General features: G+C 37.0%; 1 protein-coding gene across 2 annotated transcripts; it reads right to left on the reverse strand.

The window, feature by feature from the left end:
• Positions 1-284: 284 nt before the first annotated feature.
• LOC106181085 (R-spondin-2) lies at positions 285-21,951 on the reverse strand. Of its 2 annotated transcripts, none has more exons than XM_013565359.3 (5): positions 20,706-21,951; positions 4,029-4,220; positions 3,634-3,783; positions 3,074-3,259; positions 285-2,512 (listed from the first exon to the last, which is right to left on the reverse strand). In XM_013565359.3, exons 1-5 carry the CDS (start codon positions 20,797-20,799, stop codon positions 2,202-2,204), a joined length of 933 nt encoding a protein of 310 aa, XP_013420813.1. In that variant the 5' UTR covers positions 20,800-21,951; the 3' UTR covers positions 285-2,201. The 2 variants fall into 2 exon arrangements, with proteins under 2 accessions (XP_013420813.1, XP_013420812.1); XM_013565358.3 differs by lacking the exon at positions 20,706-21,951 and adding an exon at positions 8,770-9,313.
• Between the last annotated feature and the right edge of the window lie 22 nt (positions 21,952-21,973).

Consider the following 21,973-nt stretch of genomic DNA (forward strand, 5'->3'; position numbering starts at 1 on the left):
ATTTTAATCAGTTTTGATGAAGACGCATTTACTCCTTTTAAGTGTTGTAAGTACTAAACGTAGATTGTGCTGGGGTACCTTTCGTCTTTATTCTAACGATTCAAAATATAAGACGGTAATTTTTTTAATTGGCGTCGCCGCTTGTTATTATCGCTCATTTCATTGTGCAGTTTTTTTCTGATCATTCATTTATTTGCCGTTATGTTTTTTGAAATTGAAAAACATTTTGGCAAGATAGGATAACTGAGTTATGATAGTGAAGCTAAACATAGACAAAAAGATAATTGCCACTTGCGAAAAAGCATTTGTTTTTATTTCACATTGCTTTCGTAACAACTTTGTACATTTCAATTTATTTCATATTTCAAGAACGTGCTAGCATACTTTTGAACCTATCCTTAAAGAACTGTCATCTCACCGATTGCTGACTGTGGAGCTGATCTAAATAAATTTTAAGGGACTTGTTTATAAGTAACCCTTTCAATGTATTACATCATATCATAAACTTCTTCACAAAAATATCAAAAGCTAATTTAAGTTTATATAAATAAGGCGTTTGTAGAACGCTACCTGGTTTCATATGTATGTATATATATATATTATAATTATATATATATATTTACAGATTATACGATTAAATGACTAGTACAACTGAAATTGTATTCCAAGCTTTAAAAGATTTGCTTTATGTGTCTATTAGTAACTGTCCAGGTGAGATATAGACTTTTTTACCTCTACAGATATCTAACCAATATCCCTCAGTTTTTTCCATATTTTATAGCTCGTTTAATTACAGTATATCACTATACTATACCCTAAACAAAAGAGGCAAAGACTTTCTCAAATGTACAAAAAGGAAAGGTTGTCAAAGGTTGTAACTTAGACAACAGACCTTAGACTATTAATTTGAGTTTTTCTTTTCACTGACAGGCTCTAAAATGAAATAAACGAATTTGTTGCGTTAAAACAAAGGCTTTTCATATTTGACTAACATTGCTGTTGTCAGATATTTGATTTTTAAAATGTCAAAACAGGGCCAATTGGAAAAACTAAAAAATAAAGTGATTGCATAGGGAGGCAGTTAATAGCGATTGTCAAAGAAGCTAACACAGAATCAAGGTCGGGCTCACCAGGTACCAAATACTGATTTACAGAACAGATTTATGTGCGGTCTTTGAATTGAGAATAAGATGGATATGACATTGGTCTACATGCTGAAACATCAAAAATGGGATTATAACCTTTTTACAGCATTTCCCGCCAACAAATTGTCTACCTTTCTCTTGAAAGTTTTACCAATAATAGGCATCTGTATATGCTGATCAATAGCAAACATCCAACAAATACGCACTGTCTCGTCATTAAGTTAGACCAAAAATGTAAAGGTAATCACATTAATATAGTAGTAGAAACTATGCTCGTTATAAATACTGTTTCAAGCATTTATCACAACCCTCCTTTTAACCTAGGTGAACATAGGTTCAAGTATACCTGGGTTGACCGTTCGTCGAAAAGTACACCCTGTTTGCTGTAACAAAATTGAGCGTACTAAAACCCTAGGATAAAACCCAAGGATCCTTAAGTGGTCATACATGGGTATATATATATATATATATATATATATATATATATATATATATATATATATATACTTGTCCTAAGACAGACTTGGGAAGTACAGCATTTGGCAACTCTGGATGTGGAAACTCAGAAAATCTGTTGCCATTGGTTTACACATTGCACTGTCATAAAGGGGTTTCAAGTAGCCATATAACGCACGATGTATACACTATAGCGATAGATATCCATCGGAGCAGATTTTATTGAACAGGGCCTCATTTACGTGTGCTAGGGTTGCAAGAATGCGTAGACACACCAAACCTCATCTTCAAGTAATGGGATCTGTTTTCTATATATGATTATCTATTTGGGCTATGCGGAAAAAACAGCTGCATCTTTATCTTTACAATCGTTTGCCAATCTGCCAAATGAAAGGTCAAATATCAAAGTTCATAACCGCGTCTATATCAAAGTGTTTTTCGAGCATCGGGTATGAAGGCGGCTCGCACAAATTCCATTTCATCAAATGCCTGATAGAAATCGCTGAAACATATTAAGACTTCCGCCTGTCACATGAGCATTCATAGGAAACATGAGCACCAATTAAATCAAATAACTGATCGAGATTTTATAATCTCTCGTCAAGTGGTTGGTCGTGGTATGTACATTGTCGAGTTGAAAGTGTTCGTGGTATTTTGCCAGACACTTTTTAAAGATTGTTCTCTTTCACGAAGAAACTGTTTCCGCCTTCGCCTTTCTGCGCGTTCTCGGCGCCGTCTCTGTTCTCTCTCGCGTCTCTCTTTTTCCCGCCTTTGTCGCCTTCTGCACTTGAATCGATCGTCCCTACCTCTTTTCCGTTTCCTCTTTTTGTTTTTGTTTTTCCTTTTTCTCTTTTTACCAATATGATCCTTTGACTTTTCCTCTGAAGGTTCTGAACTGTTGCTGAGCAAATCTGCAATAAAGAAAACAAGAAAACCATGCATTAAAGAGAAATATGTTTAATGGTAAGTATATGATAAGCAAACAACTATTCACAAAAATGTAATTTGGTATCAATTTTTCAAAAAAAGGATTTTTTTACCACAAGCTGCCAAATGAAAGGTCAAAGTTCATAACCGCGTCTGTACCAAAGTGTTTTCCAAAACCACAATTAAAAACATGCTAATTGTTGATCATATACTAAAATATCTTCCTTTTGCTCACATACAATGCCCAATAAAACCACTCGTATGAATTCACTAGTATTTCAATGTGAACTCTCCAGTATAGCCTATATTGTGTGATTTCCTCATTTCAACGGCATGATGTAACCAGTATCTGAAAACTGATTTGCCAGATTTCCAGTTCGAATTCATCATTATAATTAACGGACAGATTGCGTTCGAATGTACTCGGCCGTGTTACAAAGTAAACTGACTAAAGAAATGGAAATTAACTCACAAGTTTTAAAGCCTGGAGTGATCTAATGAAGAGGTTACGTCATAAATTGACCAGGATAATGAAATAAACTCACCAGTATTACAATGCCTCCTCTTCATTCGGCATTTTCGAGACTCCAGTAGTGCCTGGCAAGGCACGCCATTGATAGGTAGCTGTAAGATTTCTCGTGACCGACTTTCTGTGCCGTATTTGTATCCACACGTCTGTTCTTTCTTCATGCAGGTGCCCCAGCTACCCCAAGGTCCCACCATACAATCAACTGAAACAGTACGCAGATTGTTTATAAATTTCGTATTCCTCGCGATAAGACGTTTTATTTTTCTCCATGAGTCAAAGACATATTTTTTTATCAATTTATACGACGTTAACCGTAAAATGAATCAATCCAATAAAACCAATTATCTTAGTGCTTCGTACCACCTGCATTAACAATATAACCATTTTAGCAGATCAACCAAAGAGATTAAAAAAATATGCCCAACCTTTTTATATTAAGATATAAAGGTTATGGAATATAAAATTGACGTTCATGAGTTGTTGTTTGGGAGAATCAAAGTTTAGTAGGACACTAGCCCACAGTAGTGGGTACCAAGAATATTAGGTTAAACTTATAAGTAATAGAATGGTACTCACTACTTTCTAAACATTCCTTAGAATAATTAGCGTAGTGAAGTCCGTTTGGACAGCTCTCCAGACACTGCCCTCTGTACGCGATGTACGGCGCTCGGCACGATGTACAGTAATGGCGGTTGAAACAACTATCACAGTTTTCTATTTTGCATCCTGAAAACAACAAGAAAAAATCGCACTTTGAAGATAAAGCATTAAAAGATTGAAAAACGTCGTTTCATGAAGTGCATTTTAAACCAATGGAATTATGGACTGTACATTCTAATTGTGTTGGTTCTTCCTTTATGGTTTTATTTGTATCAATAGTATTTTGTACCTCTGAAATATCTTACTTCGAAAAAAGTAAAAACTATCCCGCACTGTGAAAAGCTAGCTTTATTTTAAACAATGATACTCACTGTGGCATTGACTTAGTGACCGTGTCCGCACCCCATAGTACCCGTTTGGACACGCGTGGACGCAGACCCCCGTCTGCCGCATGCCGTTACGCTGAAGGAGCATGAACATCTTTGGTCGGCACGTAACACAACCGTTGACCGCCGAACAGCTAGTGCACCCGTGTGGACACAGGGGGTAAACGCCTTTGATTGCTGGAAATAATTGGTTATAGAATTTTATCTAGTTTGTTCTACATGGTTATGTATAAGATAATGGCAAGCAAAGATATGTATAAAAAAGAACGATTGACAAAAATAGGATTTTTAGTTACATCAACATTCGTAAACCAAACACAAATGTGTTTCTTAATAACAAATCGAGGGCTGTTTCTACTTTTTGCCTAGGTTCTGCTTCTTTCACACGGTATTTTAATGCTGTAACTGTGTATACGCAGTGTTTTCTGTGGATTACCACTTCCATATATTCTGCCATCCCAACAGTTGTTCTTCTTGCATTGGGCAGTGTTAGGCATAATTACGCAATGATTTGCGCCATTTGAACCTCATTATAACATGATTTTTTCAATTACTATGCTGCTGTAAACTCTTGTTTTAACGTTTTTGTTTCGTGTGGTAAAATGCCGCGAGGTACCAGAGGCTACTTTTTATAAGCAAAACATCGACACAAAAACGGCCATTCTAAACAAAACCTCAATGCTTCCATTTCAACTTCTTGCCGTGCTAATCCATTTTATTCTAACGCATTCGCTTCCACTCAATGATTTATACTGAGTTGAATGCGTGGTTTAACGGTCCGTTATTGTATCGTGTTACTTGTCATTTTATTATAATCTACTGTCGAGTTTCAAAATACATCTTTTCTTCGACATCATTGGTTGAGAAGTGGTGCGTCATTCGAAAAAAGCCTCCTGTCTTATTAGAATAACAGTCGGCTTACCAAGCACTGAAAAACTTATAACTGAAATTTTATACCAGATATTACTGTAGATCAGCCAACCGAATCGAAGGTATGGAATAAATTGATATCGTCACCTGGCATAAACATCCCCTAGACATCTAATCATCGAGAGGCAACCTGCTTTAAGAATCAAAATAACGCAGGCGCCTTCGCCTGAACTTCATAAAAGTTATGATCAACCGCCTTTAAATTTACTTTACATCATTTTTCGTTATGTCTTCTATGAAAGTAGCAATCATGTCGATATCAGCTTTCCTTTACATAACCACTTCAAAAAGTCTTTTCAAAACAACCCGGTGACCGACAGTCTAAAAAAACATATGCAAATATTTGTTCACGAGCTCGGCAGCTCGTGACAAAATAATTGAATCTTTCTCAATGTGTGTTGTAAAAAGGTGCTTTTTACATAAGAGTGTCTATGAAGGGGTATATGTATTAACGTACCCCTGGCATATATCTATACTGCTAGAAGAAGGTTGGTCAGTAAGAAGCGCCATTTTTGCCAATAGTCCTTTGTTGATGAATTTGATGTTTTTCGATATTTCCTCCCTCCCCTTTATAATCTCGGCCAAAGAACCCAGACCAAATATGACTTACAAGCTGATCTCATTATTTGTTAAGGTAAAGTGCATAACAGCTACTTTAATACAGTTCTCTTGAAGTCAGTTATAGTTTGTTTAAGGTCTTCATAGTGTACAGAGGTGCTGTCAGAGGTAATGACACAATGGCAGCATTCATTACCTCCCCCCCTCTGATTCATTTGATTTTTTTCCGCCAAGCCTAAGAATATCTTTTGTAGCAAAAGATCGTCGACCTTAGTTTAACGAACAAGTAGCCGATGGCTCAGATTAGACTTAAAGGTTGACCCTAGAATAAAGCCGAGAAGAAACGCCTGAAACAAGTCATTGTACAAGGTGGAATTGCCTTAGGCAATATGGTTCCGATTTCTGTTGGCATTGTAGCAAATTACTGCCCAAACAACGTCAGTCAGAGGTTGTCTTTTATGTTATAGTTTAGACGTAATGTTATTATACCTGTGTTGTAACTGCGTTTGCAACACAAACACTTCGTTTCAACATTTTCTACCATTGCTTTCACACCCGGTGACATATTACCTAGACAGAACTGATCATCGTTCTAACGGTACTTCCAATACAATGATAAAAAAACGTTATTGCGTTCGCATTTCCAGAGTAAAAAGTAATAATAAGCACGCCGTACGCGTATGTTACAAATGCTTCAATGGGAACTAAACATTTGTTCAATAACTATCTAATAGGTACCATGTCAACCTTCAACCAAATCTTCAACCTTTAAATAACTGAAGAACCCGACTGCCAAAGGTAACAATTAATGGTATATTCTGGCAATTACGTAATAAAATAACCTCAGGGCAGATTAGATTGAAAATGCTGGATTCTGGGTGTATACGATTAACTGAATCATGTCCAGTATCACCCTGTAATAGACTTCAGTTAGCTTTGCCTATAAAATCTGGCTACCATATCAAATAAAAGATAAACGTGCGGTGTAACGTGGCGCATGTGAAAGTTAGCTAACATTTCTGGTCGGAACCTTGTCCAATACACCGCCTTATACACAGTTAATGAAAAGTAGAGTCAAAACAACTGGCCTCTACAGCCACCATGGACTAAGACCGTTTTTAGAAAAAACTTTGAAAAGCCGAATAGGTTATCTCACCCTACGAGTCAAAACATAACATCGCTTCTTCCTTAAAGTCAAGACAGGGTTTTCCCTAAATATGATACATGAAAAGCAATTTTGGCCGCAATTCTGTTTGTCAATTCATTTTATCTAGAATTACTTGCCCTGTAAATTCCTGAAATAAGGAGAACGATCATGTATAAATCTCATTGTAGAATTAACATTAACCCTAATAAACTGGCCAACGGAAATACTGCGTAACTGAGATGATAAAACACATTAGAAACCGTAGTTAAACTTTATTTTAAGGATAAACCAATGTGAAGATTATAATTATCACTACCATTGGCCACATATTCAGATTTCTAAATGAACGCGTGCTCGACAAAATCGACGCACGTTAATCAGTTTTCATAAAGCACGTAACGTACCCGAACTCTGCTTTATAAAATACCTAAACAGTGATTTGTGTATAGGATTTTCTCCCTAATGTTAATACTACCTCTCGATATTCGCTGCACCCTTCCCTAACATCAACTTTGCAGAACGAGCTTTTTTCAATAATCATTTTAATTTCAATATTTTCCAGCAGTTCAAACAGAAATTATCTGTGTTCTTTTACATCAAGGCTTTTTCAGCGTTCACGTCAAATAATAATAATAATAATAATAATAATAATAATAATAATAATAATAATATTAAGGGATTTAGACAAAAATTGTATTCTAAAAATCAAGTTTTTAAAGAATAATTAAATTTGGACAATTTTTGATCTTACTGATACAAAAAAATACGAGACAATTCAAAATATGTAGAAAATTATTCAGGGTTCATATACAAGGGAAAACGGAGCAGGTCATTCAAAGCGTCAAACGTTTCGAATATGCCAATTTATTCTTCAAACAAACGGTAGTCAAAAGTAACTTTTCCACATGGCCTTCTTTTTACAGCCTGCTCTTTGCAATCCACTTAAATGTGTATGTTTCTCAAGTAGGTTAGAACGTAAGGATGTCAAGACATTCTAAGTGGCTCGGCGTTTGTTTCAAGAATCTTAAGTTATTGTTGAATCACAATCACACCTTAAAATAACATCTGCACTGATATGACTGGGAGTTGAAACCATTCCCGCACCCAACAGTCTGTGCGTGTGTGTTCGCAACGCGCGCGCCTTGGCCTGACCAGACAATAAAAGTAGATAAGTTCATATTTCAAAGTTTCCGATACTGTTTTATTGTTTTTTGTTTGTTTTAGCACGGCGTGCACTGTTCACTATATGTTGCGCCTAATCCAACAAGAGATGCAAAGGCCAGGGTAAGCGTGGCAAAATACCAAACCCTTGAGGCAAGTTTGGGTGGAAACACATTAGAGGAAGCTGTCTTTAGAATAACACTAAGAGCTCAGCAGCGTGTGCTCCAATTTTTCAATAAAACCAAGTAGAACTTTTGATATTGAAACACGCGGAAAAGACATTTCATAAGTTTTAGACATTCCTGGTGTAAGTGAAGTACTTTGAGCGTTCATATTGGTGGGAGTTCTAATATTTCAGAAATGTTCTCATCAGTGCCAGAACCAATCTTAGACTGATAAAATTCCCTGAGACTCCTTGAACAGGTGTGCGCACAGATCCGAGTCTCCGCAATAATAAAACATATCATTTGAACCGCAATTATCTTTCTGGCAGTGAACGGACCACGTCGTTTTTGTGCAGTCAGCCTTGATATCCGTATATGCTTATATTTACTGTACAAAAATTAAAAGCAATAAGACACCATATTTTTGCTACAAAAAGGATAAATGGATGTGCTATCGAAAATAAAAAGTTTAGAATATATTCTTCTGTTTCAAGTAAAGATAACATAACTGCTTATTTTCTATTAAAATATGCCTAAACCAATTTAATATTTGTCCCCAAAATAAGGAAACAATAAAAGAATATAAGATTCTAATCGTAACCTCTTAGCCAGATATTTCAAAAGGAGAAATATGATTATGCATAATTAAAAAGTCATAAAAACATGAAAGGTGAAACTTCTATCCTTGCTGATGGTTTAGCCTAATGAAGACATGAACCAGCAGTTAGAGTAATAAACCCGTTATTTGTTAAAACATCGTACCCACCCTTCTCGTCGTCTGTGTCTACCGTCTCCAGGGTGGGGCCTAGGACCCCGGGGGTGGTGGGCTGGCCTGACCGCTCATGGAGCAACATCAGTGATCCCAACAAACAAATCAGTAATTGCTGACACCACAGTTGAACACTTGCACTACGAATCAACATGGTATGCCCGAGAAAACATCAGAATCACTCTGAGCCGAGTCCTGAACATATGCACTCTGTTTCATCATCGTCTACGTATCGAATCAGAGAAAATACTGCAGACGTCCGCCGTCAAACGCAACGGTAGTAAAGATAGAAACGAAAACCTATTTTGTAATTTTTAACTTCCCCCGGATTTTCACAGTTCATTAATTAAGGATTGGCTGAGAAATTTGATGAAACAAATGCGGTTTTGCTGAGTTGCATTCCCATCACCCGCGGGGTTCCTACGACACCGCATCAGTTGCTAAGACAACGGACGAATAGATCTCTGCGTGGTTTTGCGTGACTGAAGATAATACTGGTCGCGCTGACCGGAACGCCGATTGACAATGCTTTGCCAACAAATGGTTTCAGAAATGTATGCGGCGTATATCTACCAGGAGCAGATTTCTAGAAAATGTAAGTGACGTCAGCTAGGTTCTTCTCCAGACTTTTCGAAGCAGGGTCAGAGGTCATAAAGAGACAGTGCCACTTGAGGGAAACTTTTGCAGCGACCGGGAACTTGAACGGGGAGCAATTAGAAAACGTTCATTAGACCAATTTCCATCAAAATAGACGACCTGATTACAAAATAATGCCAAGAAAGTGGATCTGGCAGGCGTTCCCGACAAAAGATTAATGGCAAGTGAAGTTGAAAGTGAAAGACGGGTTGTGAGCAAAGAGAACTGTAACAATGCGAGGGACAAGTGTTCTTACTGTGAAAATGGTGCAATTATAATCCGGTGCTAAGTGGCACGACGGCTTTATTGGCCGCACTGTTTGAGATCTTTAGCTAATTTGATGAATCTCTTCCCTCACTGAGGTTGTCAGTTGATTGCTGCAGTGCGTTGCATTGGGGAGCGATGGAGGAGGAGACTTGCTCCTAGGTATGGTGCAACATCATATTAGAGAAAAAGACGAAATGATTTGATAGAACAAATAATAAATCAGATCAAAAACTTATCGGGGGTAAAAAAAAGAGTCTCGTATTTCACTCCACTCTGTCTGCTTTCGGTATAATTCTGGCAGAGCAATACGTCTGGAATGTTGACCGTGAACTGCACGCGCACAAGGCGGTGCTCTGTTTACTTTAAAAGAAGAGTGTTTACGTATCAAATGAAAACTTTCAAACACTTGATAAAGATGTGTTATTTGAAAGAATTAGTGATATCTATACAGAAACAGGTTCAATCTGTGTAAAAAAAAAGCCTTAGCTCTTTTTTCAGCTTATGATGATTGTAAGTATAACTTTTGGGATTTATCTGGCGATAAGATTTATCTGGCGGTATTTTGTAGCCTAATTCTTATAGACATAAACGTACTCCTCGCCCATAAGGGATACGTTTTAATAAACATTAATACCAATATGCAATGAGACCCTTGTCTAACGCATAGCTCGACTGATTCTTCACAATACGTTCGAAAAAGACGACCCCTGTTAAAATTATTTTGTTACTGACTGAATCCAAAGTATTGAAAGTTATTTTCACCATAGAAGTTGACGACCCGAAAAATAGCAGTTGTGAATATAAGATGTCCATACCTATTTTAGAACAAATTTAGTGCTAATTGATTTGTGTTATCATGACACGTTGTGTGCTGTAGAAACGGGTAATTTCAAGAAGAATAAAAGAGGCAGAATTAAAAAGTCAGGAGTATAAAATATTCTTCACAGCCATCAATGCCCAGTGAACACGAGAACGTGTTAAACCCGAATACATGCTCTTTCAATTTCCTGGTGTCTAATAAAATGTATACAATAAAGCTGTTTATTTACAAAGTACGGGGCTGAAGATATTTCTTACAGGCCAAAGCACCATGCACTCCCTCCCGTTCTAAATACCTGTATCAGTTTATAATGTCACAGGTTAGCTCAATCGTAGGCAACACTGCCAGTTCCTTTTTTTGTAACACATTCTGTGAATAAGTATACCAAATTGAATTCAAACTTCTAGAGGTATGTAGGGCCTAATAGTATATTTTCCTGTCGTTTAGATCATTCAAATTCTAAAAGATTGTAGTCCTACTTTAATCTTTCGATGTCAAACTATTTGATTTCCCATGAAATCTGTCTTATCAAAATATCAGCCTGTTATGTAACAAATTTCAATGTATATAAAATTGTGTCAGAACATGCCTGCATGGAAATACTTTCACTAATGTGGACATGCCAAGTGTAGTTCAACATTACTTTTGTGACTTTTGCAAGAATTTTTCGCTGAATTTGATTTTGAATCAGAAGGGATCTACGGGTAATATAACGAATGCTTAATGAAAATAAAATTATCAATCCCCTCGTAATGAAATTAGACTATGAATAGAAAGTGCAAGGGCAGCAGCACCTCCAGGCAAAGTGATATCAATACTCAAATCCTAATTTAGTCACCTGTATAATTCAAACTGCATAATATACGTTATAAATAGATACATTCAATCACGAACCTTCTATAAATAGCTCCCTTTAGCACCTGTATATTGTGCCTTTTAATCGTCCGCATTCTAACGCATTAATACAACATCGACGTTGAATTAACTTTGAATAAATACCCAGCTTGCCCAAGAACATTGACTTTATTATATAACTATAACTAGTACAAGTTCACAGGGTGCTTAAAACGGTAATGTTTTAATCAAATAGGCCCTATGTGTGCGTCTTTTCCAGTGAAAATGCTTTAAGAAGGTTTACGTATGTTATCGTTTACGTCACTGTTCATTCACAAAAGCATTGTATTTCTTTTGCTATTTTTTCCAATTCAAAGTTGGATTTCAAAACAAAATCAAAATGGTTGTTTTACAAAAAGGCGTTCCAAAAAGACGAGAAAAGCCGGTCTTATGCTTCCAGCAGTATAGCAAAGTGCTGCTCACATCTTTATATACATTGGGTTAAGGATGGGAAAGAGTAAATTCATCCCTTTGGATCTCTAAAGCAGACTCCTTTACATTCCAATTAAAATTGTGAAAAAATCGCAAGATATTTGTTTAACTAGTATAGGTTTTATCATTTATCTTAATGTTATAATTCCTTTATTTGGACCATATGCCGTTTAAACCCCTACATTTTCCGCACTTGTGGTCACACATGAATACAGCTGAATAAAACCCAGTCACATTATTCAATTGAATCATAGTATATACCCTGTCATCGGACCTCTGTGCGTTAACATCACAAATATCCTGTGGGGTCTTTCCAGCCATACCCAATACCAGTGTTACGTTTAAACAAGCACATATAAGAACATGTTAGATCATATTGTTCGATCACGCCTGGCGAAACAGCTTTTCAATGGTTTGACATTGAGGCGTGGAAGTCTATGTGACACGGACAACTGTTGGTCATTATCAAAGTTTTGAGATCAGTCGACTTGAAATCAGCCAACCGCTGGGGCGTTCGTGTCAAAAGTTCTAATGACGTAGACGTCCATTCTTTTACATCACGTTTGAAATAAGACCCAGTTGTTTTTCTCTTTTAAACATGGTTCGATATCTGGAGCACAGCCTTATTTAACACGTGTATAGTAAATGTAATCTGTGATAATATAACCAACACTTGTGTCACTAGCAGGCTATTTGCATGTATATGTAGGCCTACAGTATCGAATAATTCTGTAATAAAATCAGTTTTTCCCTTTTATCCGTTACACTTTAAGAGATCAAAAACAATCATAACCGCCTAAAACAAACAACTGTAAAGTCAATAAAAATACAATATTAAAGTTATAAACAAAAAATCATTTTCTAACTTATTCCACGATGAAACAATGATGAGAAATCTAGTAGGCTAATTGTAGTGATTTCATGATATGATTACCAAAAATCCATAAAATTTGAATTTTCCCTGAACTACATGTATCCTAATTGTCATAAACAAAAAATACCGTGTCTTCACAACAGCTATGCCATGTGTCTACTCAATATATTTGATATATTTCCACTTCATTTCATCACATTCATATATTGATAGATAGATAGAAAGATAGATAGATAGCCATACCTTCGTAATTGTTCATCTATTAGAATTTTTTTTCCATTTCTTAATGCTCTACTGATTAGGTTTAATAATGTGAAACCATATACCTATAAAGATCCCCCTTTTGCATAGATGCGTTGTATTCATTATGACACCCTATCTTCTGAGTATTCCAATATTTTTAATAAAATGTTGAAAAAGTTGATTTCACAGTTTTCAGGAAAGGTTTAATTTGAAACCCATGCCATATGACATTTATTTCACATCCCTATCCAGATTCAGGTATTTTTTTCTTTCTTCTTCATTTATTTATCTGTTATTTAATTAATTCATTCATTTGTTTATTCTTCTATTTTCTTTATTGTAAATAATTGTGCAGTACTCCACATGAAAAATTAAATCTATCACTAATGAACTGACTATTCAGAATTTCACTTTATTTCAGTTTTTGCCTTTGTAATTGAATGTTCATTACACTACAACATATTGGAAGTAGCAAGAATCATTGATAGAATTATTGATTGAAATACTGAAATTTCGTATATTCTTAAAGAGTCCAATTTCTTTTAAACAAAATTCTTGGGAAATGGATTTATACTGAGATAAAGATGGAATAGTGATTGACTTTATTTGGGTTAATTCTGTTAATTCTAAATTGCTGGTTAAAATTTTAACTTTAAAATGAGAATTTCCCACCATTTTGTGGTGGATAATTTTAATCATTGGACGTTGCATTGGAATGTGGCAAAAAAGCAGGCCACACGGAACAAGGAACAGATTTTTTTTGTATATTTATATAATATCTGTAGGAAAATGTCACACAAAAAAGAACACTTTTTGTGTTGAATGTTTGGAGTGGTAACGGGTTTCAAACATTGCATGTACCATGAGTGACTATCAAAAACGATGGTACGATGGAGACCAAATTGCACATGTAGGCCCCTATATTGCTTACTATTTCAACGTATTATTACATGAACCACGAAAGAAATGAATGTAAGAAACTAATGAAAGAAATTATGCAGGTGCAAAGAAAGATTACCTACCCTGTTATAGCAGAGAAATTTGGAGCGCAACAGGGGTAGATCCAGGATTTATTGAAGGGGGGGGGGGCGTTTTTTTTTTTTTTAGGAATGACAGGCCTCGGATTCGAAACCGACCCTCGCCCCGCTTAAGGGCTTCGTAAATATTTGGATTTTTTTAGGGCAAACGGTGCCATTTGGTAATTTTCAGAACTATGCTTCAGGTAGTAAAAATTCTAATTTCAAGGGGGGGGGGGATATTGGTTTAATTTTTTTAAGAAACCGAAGGGGGTGTCAGGACCCCCCTGACCTCCCCACCCCCCAAATCCGCCACTGTGCAAGTAGCGAAGTTTCTCAAGCTTTGTATTTTTTGTTATAAGAATGAAACACAATCTAATTAAGAACTCTTTCTTGTTTCTATCACCACATTATTTAAAACATAACCAGGTCAGGACCTACGTGAATTGTTTTACACTAATTGTGGGGAATTTTTTATATCTGCACGTTCTTGAATTTTGTTGATTGTCTCTGTGGAAAGGTGCTTATCTTATGAGTTCAGATAAAGTAGGTCAGAAGACGTGGCGCAGTTCTCAAGGATTTCACAAGAAGCGTGACACAATGACGAATGTTATTGGTCGTAGTCAGACACAATTCCTCTACAAATGATGCTGGTGTTATTCCAAAATACACATTCAGTTTTACAAAAAGCATCCTATAACATAGCGGTTAAAGCTTAAGTCAATCAAAAGTCTGTTTGAACGAACCCGCTGAAACTGTTTATTGAACGTTAAGATTCTGTTCATTCATGTCTAGCGTTTTCAGTTGGGTAACATTTACAACTTTGGGTATATTTTCCTTTTCTATCCTACTAAATAATAACTGATAGAATGGAATGTATTGACTTTTTCGTGTACGTTTTTGCTCTTTTACATGTCGACTAACTGGCAATTTGTTCAATGAGGTAGATATGAATAAACTCGGCAGGTCGGCTTTTGTGAATGAGGGGGTCTTATTTCAACACAAAGATATACAATATTATTTTCCTACTGTTTTATGTTTTTGTTGCTGTTTAATTAGGCGAGCCGGCCCACGTGGCCTGAGCGCGACCAGCTTGCAGTTAAGCAGTCCTTTTACAAGGTGTTCCAAAATCAGGCTGGTTGTGATGATAGAAATGTATAACCTATATCTCCATTGTTGGGGTATTTTTAACAGCACGCAACAAAACGTCACACATAAAAGACTTCTAAAAGACTTCAGAAATCTTTCGCTACACCGCATAACCACACCTGTTCTTTTGAGCGCACCAGCTCTCTCGACCCGCTAGCATTATCAATTATTTGGCAAAAGAAGTGTAATAGATATGTAAACAGAAAAATCCCGGGGTCACAAAAGATACACACATCTTCAAAACAAATGTCAAATAGCAAACGACCCCCGCTATGGCGAGATAGCATGTAACAAGGTAAATGAATTTAAAGGCCGAAGATTCTATTACTCCCCATTTGAGTATATTGCAGTAAAGATATGATTTACAAGAATTGAAGCGTTTACTAATTAATATAATTCCATGCATCTAAAGAATTATCCTCTGCTACAAGTAAATTAAATCATATTGATATTGCTCAGTGTATGAATGATAATTATGGACACATGTCTCTATCTCTCTGACTTAGAAAAATTTTGTTCTTCTCCAAAAAAAGGAAAGTGGGCCAAGGAACGAGTAAATTGCATCTTCGACTTTAGGTATTAACACTCCATAATCAAAAGTAAATTTGTCTCATCTTGTCAGACGTCCCCAGTTTTTTTAATCTTTTGTTTTCCCTCATGTATTCATTATTTATCGATTTACAACAGTGTACGAAATTTATTGGGCTAATGAATTTTGTAAACAAATACGATTTCAGTGTGCATATACAGTGTAAATAATCTTAAACGTTCATAAATAATATGTTTATCCTGTATAGATGAATTTATAACGCTAAAAACTATAAAAATGTTTTATTTAATCAATAAAATTTAATCACCCAGAACCAAAGGTACTATTTTTGACTATTTCCAACATTTACGATGTCTTAACATTTTTTTTTTACTTCTTGGATTTAGCTTTTAATGTTAGTCATTTCGCACGCGTAGACTCAGTCCATAATCACACACTATAATTGTATTATTCTTATAATTCATATTTAGAAATGTTTCCGTCATCCATGGCCTGATATGACATTTGACCACCGGCCGCTGGTTCACGGCCACAGAAGAATTCAAACTCACAAACATATTTTTTCATTCAAAGAAAAAATTACTTATCAATTCTTGTGTAAAAATGACCTCAATTTCCCCATAAGTTGGGCAACACATTGCCACCGGTTCAATTGCCCATCTGTTTGCATGCAAGGACATGAACTTAGACCATCGCGCCGAAGTGTGGATCTCAGCCATCTCATTTCAAATAAAGCCACCCAGTTACAATGGAACGCAAGGAAAGACACTTAAAAGTCCTTGTTGCACCAGGCTTGCCACCGCATAGAGAATGAATTTGGCCCACTATGACCCTCTTCCAAAGTTGGGGTTTGACGATATTTGACAGTCAATTCATAAATCTGTAATACTGAACTTTATATATTGATGTAACAGGAGCTGAAGTCAGTGCCAAATAAAAGACTACTGTCAAGCTTAAGTAACCGACAGAGTCTCATGAGTAAAAAATTCCCAAAGGAAACAAACAAATAACCTTTGATACCTCGAGTCTGTAACTTTGCATCTGGTTCCCCCACAAATTCCTATCCAAACATTGTCAATATTCAAACAGCATGCTCTGTCACCGAAACTATTTGCAACTAATTATATTTCGCAGCTGTATGCACAAAGCAACATTTCTAGGAACTGTGTCTTATTTCCCATTGCATTAATTTCCTTGAATCTGTTTTCAGATAGCGTCTTTACAGAAACGTGGGTCGTTAATTACGCACACAAAAAGTGGATCGAAGCATTGAGGAGAAAGCCCCATCGCACCAAAGACCACTGCTCATAATCTTAGAAAAACCAATGGTCCAAAAAAGTCCCATCTCTTTATCAAAATCAGCTCGAGTATTTTTTTCTTCAGATGTTCCCACCTGGTGTTCATACCCTCGCTGAGATTTCAGCTTCACTGCCTTGCTTATAAGTGGTTCCAATCACAGTCAAAAAGAATATTCTTAACTATTACCATTCCATCATTCTGAAACTATTGCAAGCATTTCGAGGGTGGCCAGATGCTCTAGATGAAGTTGTGTTATGCCTGGTATTCGAAGGAATTCACAACAATAGGACTGTGTAATACGTGATGTGTAAAGATTCCACTGTTATGTGGATCGAGATGGCGTGGGTATGTAGCAGCACGGGACTGGCCTTATCAGTCAACCCAATCAATGGTACTCAATACAAATATCAATTTAACTACATGTACTTCATACATTGGGATAAAAAGGGCAAGCGAAAAGAGGTTAATTAATTAAATTAGTTCTTGTGCTTGAATTAACTGAAGGATCTCATTCTGAAATCGATAGGTAAACCCAGAAATACACTTGTAAAACGCTGCTGCGATGCTCACTATTGAGATCCTGTAAACCTTGTGTAATTCGCGTAATGTTATTACCCAGAAAATTGTTCTTGAGGAAGGTTGTTTTCCTGCACTTAAACGAATCTCAATTTTAATTTCCATCTAAAAATCTAATTCAGATCCAAGGCAGGCAACGTCACTGGTGATGGTCGGGTGGTGGGGGAATAGAATGGTAAACGGTGACCCAGCCATTTGTTCCCCAAGCGTGTTGGTGTTTTATGAGTAGGTTCCCAGTCACCCAAACGCTATCCTGCCTACTATACGGCACCAAGACACACCCGTAGAGAGCACAGTGCTGGTATTGTTTCTTTGGGCGTCAGCTTTGACATGACTGTTATTTGTCCCGACTACAGTCCAAGAGCGAGTGTACAAGTGGTACACGGTGTCACAACTGATGATTGGACCTTCAAGTTCGATCACTTAGTTACACCATGATCTGCCTCTGCAAAACTACTTAACAAGTTCCATGTAGATTGTTCTGTAAGGGGGTTTAAGGCCATTTGAAAAAATATATGCTATACAGGTATATATGTCATTGAAAATTTTTAGATATGACAGAAAGAACTCGTGACAAAATAGTTAACTTACATCGGTTATCTGCAACTGGCAAAATAAATGTTTTGACACTTTTTCTACAAATTACATTTACAGGAAATCATGAACGTAATAGCCGGGTACATGCAGACAGACAGCATTTTTGTTTTCTTTAATTTAATACCAACAACCAGATGAAAAAATGTGTATTAACTATATTCAAGTAGGAAATAAGATTATTCAAAGCACATGGAAACGCCGGTACCTTGATCGTGTATTGTAATTGATACGGCATATCGTTGAGTAATCCGTAACCCTATAGACTTTTTTAAATTAGGGATTATAAAATATGTTCCCAATAAGATATTTTGGGAACAAGGATTGTCATCTAGGAAAAACGTAATGGACCATTTATAAGATATTAACATTTTCAGATTTTCCACAAAAGAAATAATTACAGGCGGGGCTCTTTTAAATGAGCTGACAATTTAAATGTACTTCACCATTAACAGAAAAAAATGCAACTAAAACTAAATGTGGCATTTTCTCGCCGCATGATCATGACAGTGCAGGAACTTGTTAGTCAGAACCAGTAACTGGAGACAATTTGTCCTATTCATCCTTCTCAAAAAAGAACTCCAGACAATAAAAGTGAAGTTATCTATGTCATCCGAGAAAGATTAATCACGCATGCGCCCAGATTTTAATTATGATCAGTTCGTCATTTAGATTATAAAATTTTTACCAGTAAGGTATCTCGTATCGCCAATTTCTGGGCCGGTGCACACCCTGCTAATCTACGGCTCTATCTACCCCTGCTCGTTGGTGATAACAGTAAATACTTGAGCAAACTTTTTAACCAATTCCCTGAGAAAACATCTGGAGGCGAAGTTTTTACGTTACAGCGGCTCTGTGATGGGTAAGGCCGTGTCACAAAATTGAAAGATCTCATTTTCCTCCCGCGGAAGTACTGTAAGATTAAACTTCTACTGAAACTAAACTTGGCTCCGACTGTTTCTCCATGCTATATAGTCACACTGTATGTGAGCTCTCGGAGCCGCCACATAATCCCCCCCTTTTCAGGTTTTCCTGCCAAGAAAAATATGATTTTGGGTCCCCAGCGCTGTGGTGTATTGTCACCTGGCTCGTGGTAGGCAGGTCTATGTTTAAAAAATAAACAAATCACACAAAACCTGCCCGCGTTCAAACCACAATATTGCTGAGTGAGGTCAGGGGGGAGATGTAACGACATAAAAACAAAAACAAGCACTTGTACACACCTCTAAAGAGAACAGTGCATAATTATAACAACTTGCGTGAGGGTGGTACGCGGGACAGGCCCGAGTGATCAGACTTGGATGTCAATGATAACTTGAAAATGTTGTGATTTTCATGGCTTCCTCAGCTCTCTCCCCCCGTAATAGCTCGGTCCACCGTGATTGCCATAGTTTCATTAATAACAATATTTCACCTCCTTGCTGACCTGTGATGTAACGCTAAACTACGACACCTGTCCCGGCCACGAGCGTTATGTTTAAAATTTCTACACAGTTACAGACCAAATCAATTGCACGTGCCTACATAACCCATGCCTGCGTACACTCGATATATCTTTTGTTCAGCCACTTTACGCAGTTCAAGATTCGTAAAAAAAATATGATATTTGATTTGCTAAAAATTGTTTAAATATCCCTATTAATACATTATGTGCGTTATTTGTGACAGATATGGGGCATTTGGCTGGCAGGTGGAAGATTGACGTTTATGAAAATGTTGAACAGTTCAGTTCCCCAGCAACTTTGAAGTGGCAAATAACCAAGGTCGCTACCCAGATTTACAGTAAATATGACTGACAAATAGAACTACCATCCAGTTTACCCAGCTCTCCATAGTATTGACGACTGTGAAATAGAGGTGGACGTATGAGGGATTAACCCCCGAATTAAGTCAAGTTCAAACATTATTAAAGGTTGAGCAAGTCACGCCCCCGCCGCCTGCTCGGACTGAAGTCTATAAACTTATCTATTACTGGCTTAGTCAGAGAATATCGCAACTTTTACAATCTGCAAATAATCTCATTCTTATCCTATGTTTTTCGAATAAAATTGTTTTTCTTCCCGAGAACATTAAAAAAACCCTGCTTCGTATGCTCTCAATATTTGAAAGTGTTTTGGAAATTTATGAACCTTTTTGAATTGCAACCAATTTAATAGACATTAGAGAAATGACACTGACAACGGAGGGTTAATTATTATTTCCGAAATAAATGTTTCACTGTAGAATTTTATTGCCCAGAATTAAAACTATGGCTGGTTGGTTTTGATTCATTAGTATATGATTGGGAAACAAGACTAAAATCATGCGTCAAGACCCTACCACTGATATAAAATTTCTCCTTTTTCATTTTATAATTGTTTTATGAATTCAATTTTAAACATATTTACAAGTTCATTTACCTATCTATTTATCTATTGTAGTGTAAAGCAGTCATGCACATCTCTTAACTGAAATATTACAGAATCTAATGATGCCACTGGCAAATGAAGGAAACCAACTTCTCTAAATCACTCCGAGAAGTATCCATAAAAACATTTGACAAAGAACCAACTGATTTGACAACCAGGTAAATAATATACTTACTTCGTTTTCCTCTCTCTGGGGCGCCTCGGATGCCAGTTAACTTGCTAAGGTATGTCAGTATAAAAGTTAAAGTTAACAAATTCACCAACCGCATCGTTCATTGCAACTGTCTTACATTTATACAACCGGGCGTAAACGACAAGCTCCTCGTAGAAACCCCGTGCAGATCCTCGCCTCAAAGAAAGCGGGGCGCAACGGCAAACATCAAAGACGAGGTATAATAAACTTGCTCCAAGTTCAGCAAGCGGTGATTGACTAGTAATCCAACTGCGTAAAAAATTTAAAACGTAGTATCTCAGCCTTATGGTGTATCCGTACGTATGGTCCTGGCCAGTGATAGTGTGCGGTGTAGTTGGCTGCTGCCTCTTGCTGCTCCGTGTCTCCACGCTGGTTTAAATGCTACTCCCGCAGAGCGGCACTGGTCCTCGTGACGTCTCTGAATATTAATATCAAGTCTTACAGACAACCGCAGTTCAATAATCGTTGAAATACTAGATAGCAAATATACCAATATTCTCCGAGTCAATACTAAACCTTAATACACTAACCAGTTTACATATCCCTTGTCTGAAACGCTATAAAGCGCTCTTTCATGCGAGTGATCGAATTTTGGACTTAACTAAATGGAATATTTATTCCGTTAATCCTGTGACTGAGGGCTTCGTCGTAGTTAAACCACTTTCGTAAGCTGATCGAAGTAATCCTGTGGCCAGTGGTATTATCGGACGTCGCCTTAAAATCCACCATAGATAACAATACTGTAGCAATAACATGCAGGTCGTACCCCCCTGCCTTTAACCCCTCACCCCACCTCCAGTTCCTTAAGTATCCTTGATCTTTCACGCTCCCCACCTGGGATAAACTGGAGTAAGGCGATGTTGGGGGAGAAAGGCTTGAAACAATTGTATCCTTTTTAAAACAAATCTTTCGTGTTAATTCCTTTTCTTGTCCTGAAAATCGTTGGCCATCGCCCCGCTCCCTGCACCTGTCCAGTGTGGCAGTTTCTGGGGACGCGGAGACATGGTCACGGTTTGTTAAGTCCAGTTTGTTTTCCCCTAGTTGTTGATTTTTTGATCTTGTATGGCACGGTGTCCCTGGTTAGTATCAAGCCATAACCATGTGTACTCCCCTGCGCTGGACTAGTAAACTGATCCCGACTCAAAAGTCAAATAAGAGGTTCAACTTGTTCCCTCTGCTTTCTATTCACGGCCTTCCGCGCCCGGTAGCTACGCTTCATAAAAGCGATGCTAGATTGGGAAGCAATAGAG

This window comes from Lingula anatina, chromosome 1 (genome assembly GCF_051362555.1).
Source record: "Lingula anatina isolate TDL-2025a chromosome 1, LinAna3.0, whole genome shotgun sequence".
Classification (NCBI taxonomy): domain Eukaryota; kingdom Metazoa; phylum Brachiopoda; class Lingulata; order Lingulida; family Lingulidae; genus Lingula; species Lingula anatina.

Bases quoted from the DNA above. Each gene is read 5' to 3' on its own strand.
- LOC106181085 (XM_013565358.3), bottom strand. From the start codon at position 8,926: ATGTTGATTCGTAGTGCAAGTGTTCAACTGTGGTGTCAGCAATTACTG. The intron at 4,221-8,769 runs GTGGGTACGATG...AATTATTTCCAG, and splicing joins AGACACAGACGACGAGAAGG to CAATCAAAGGCGTTTACCCC. The intron at 2,513-3,073 runs GTGAGTTTATTT...TCTTTATTGCAG, and splicing joins GAGGAGGCATTGTAATACTG to ATTTGCTCAGCAACAGTTCA.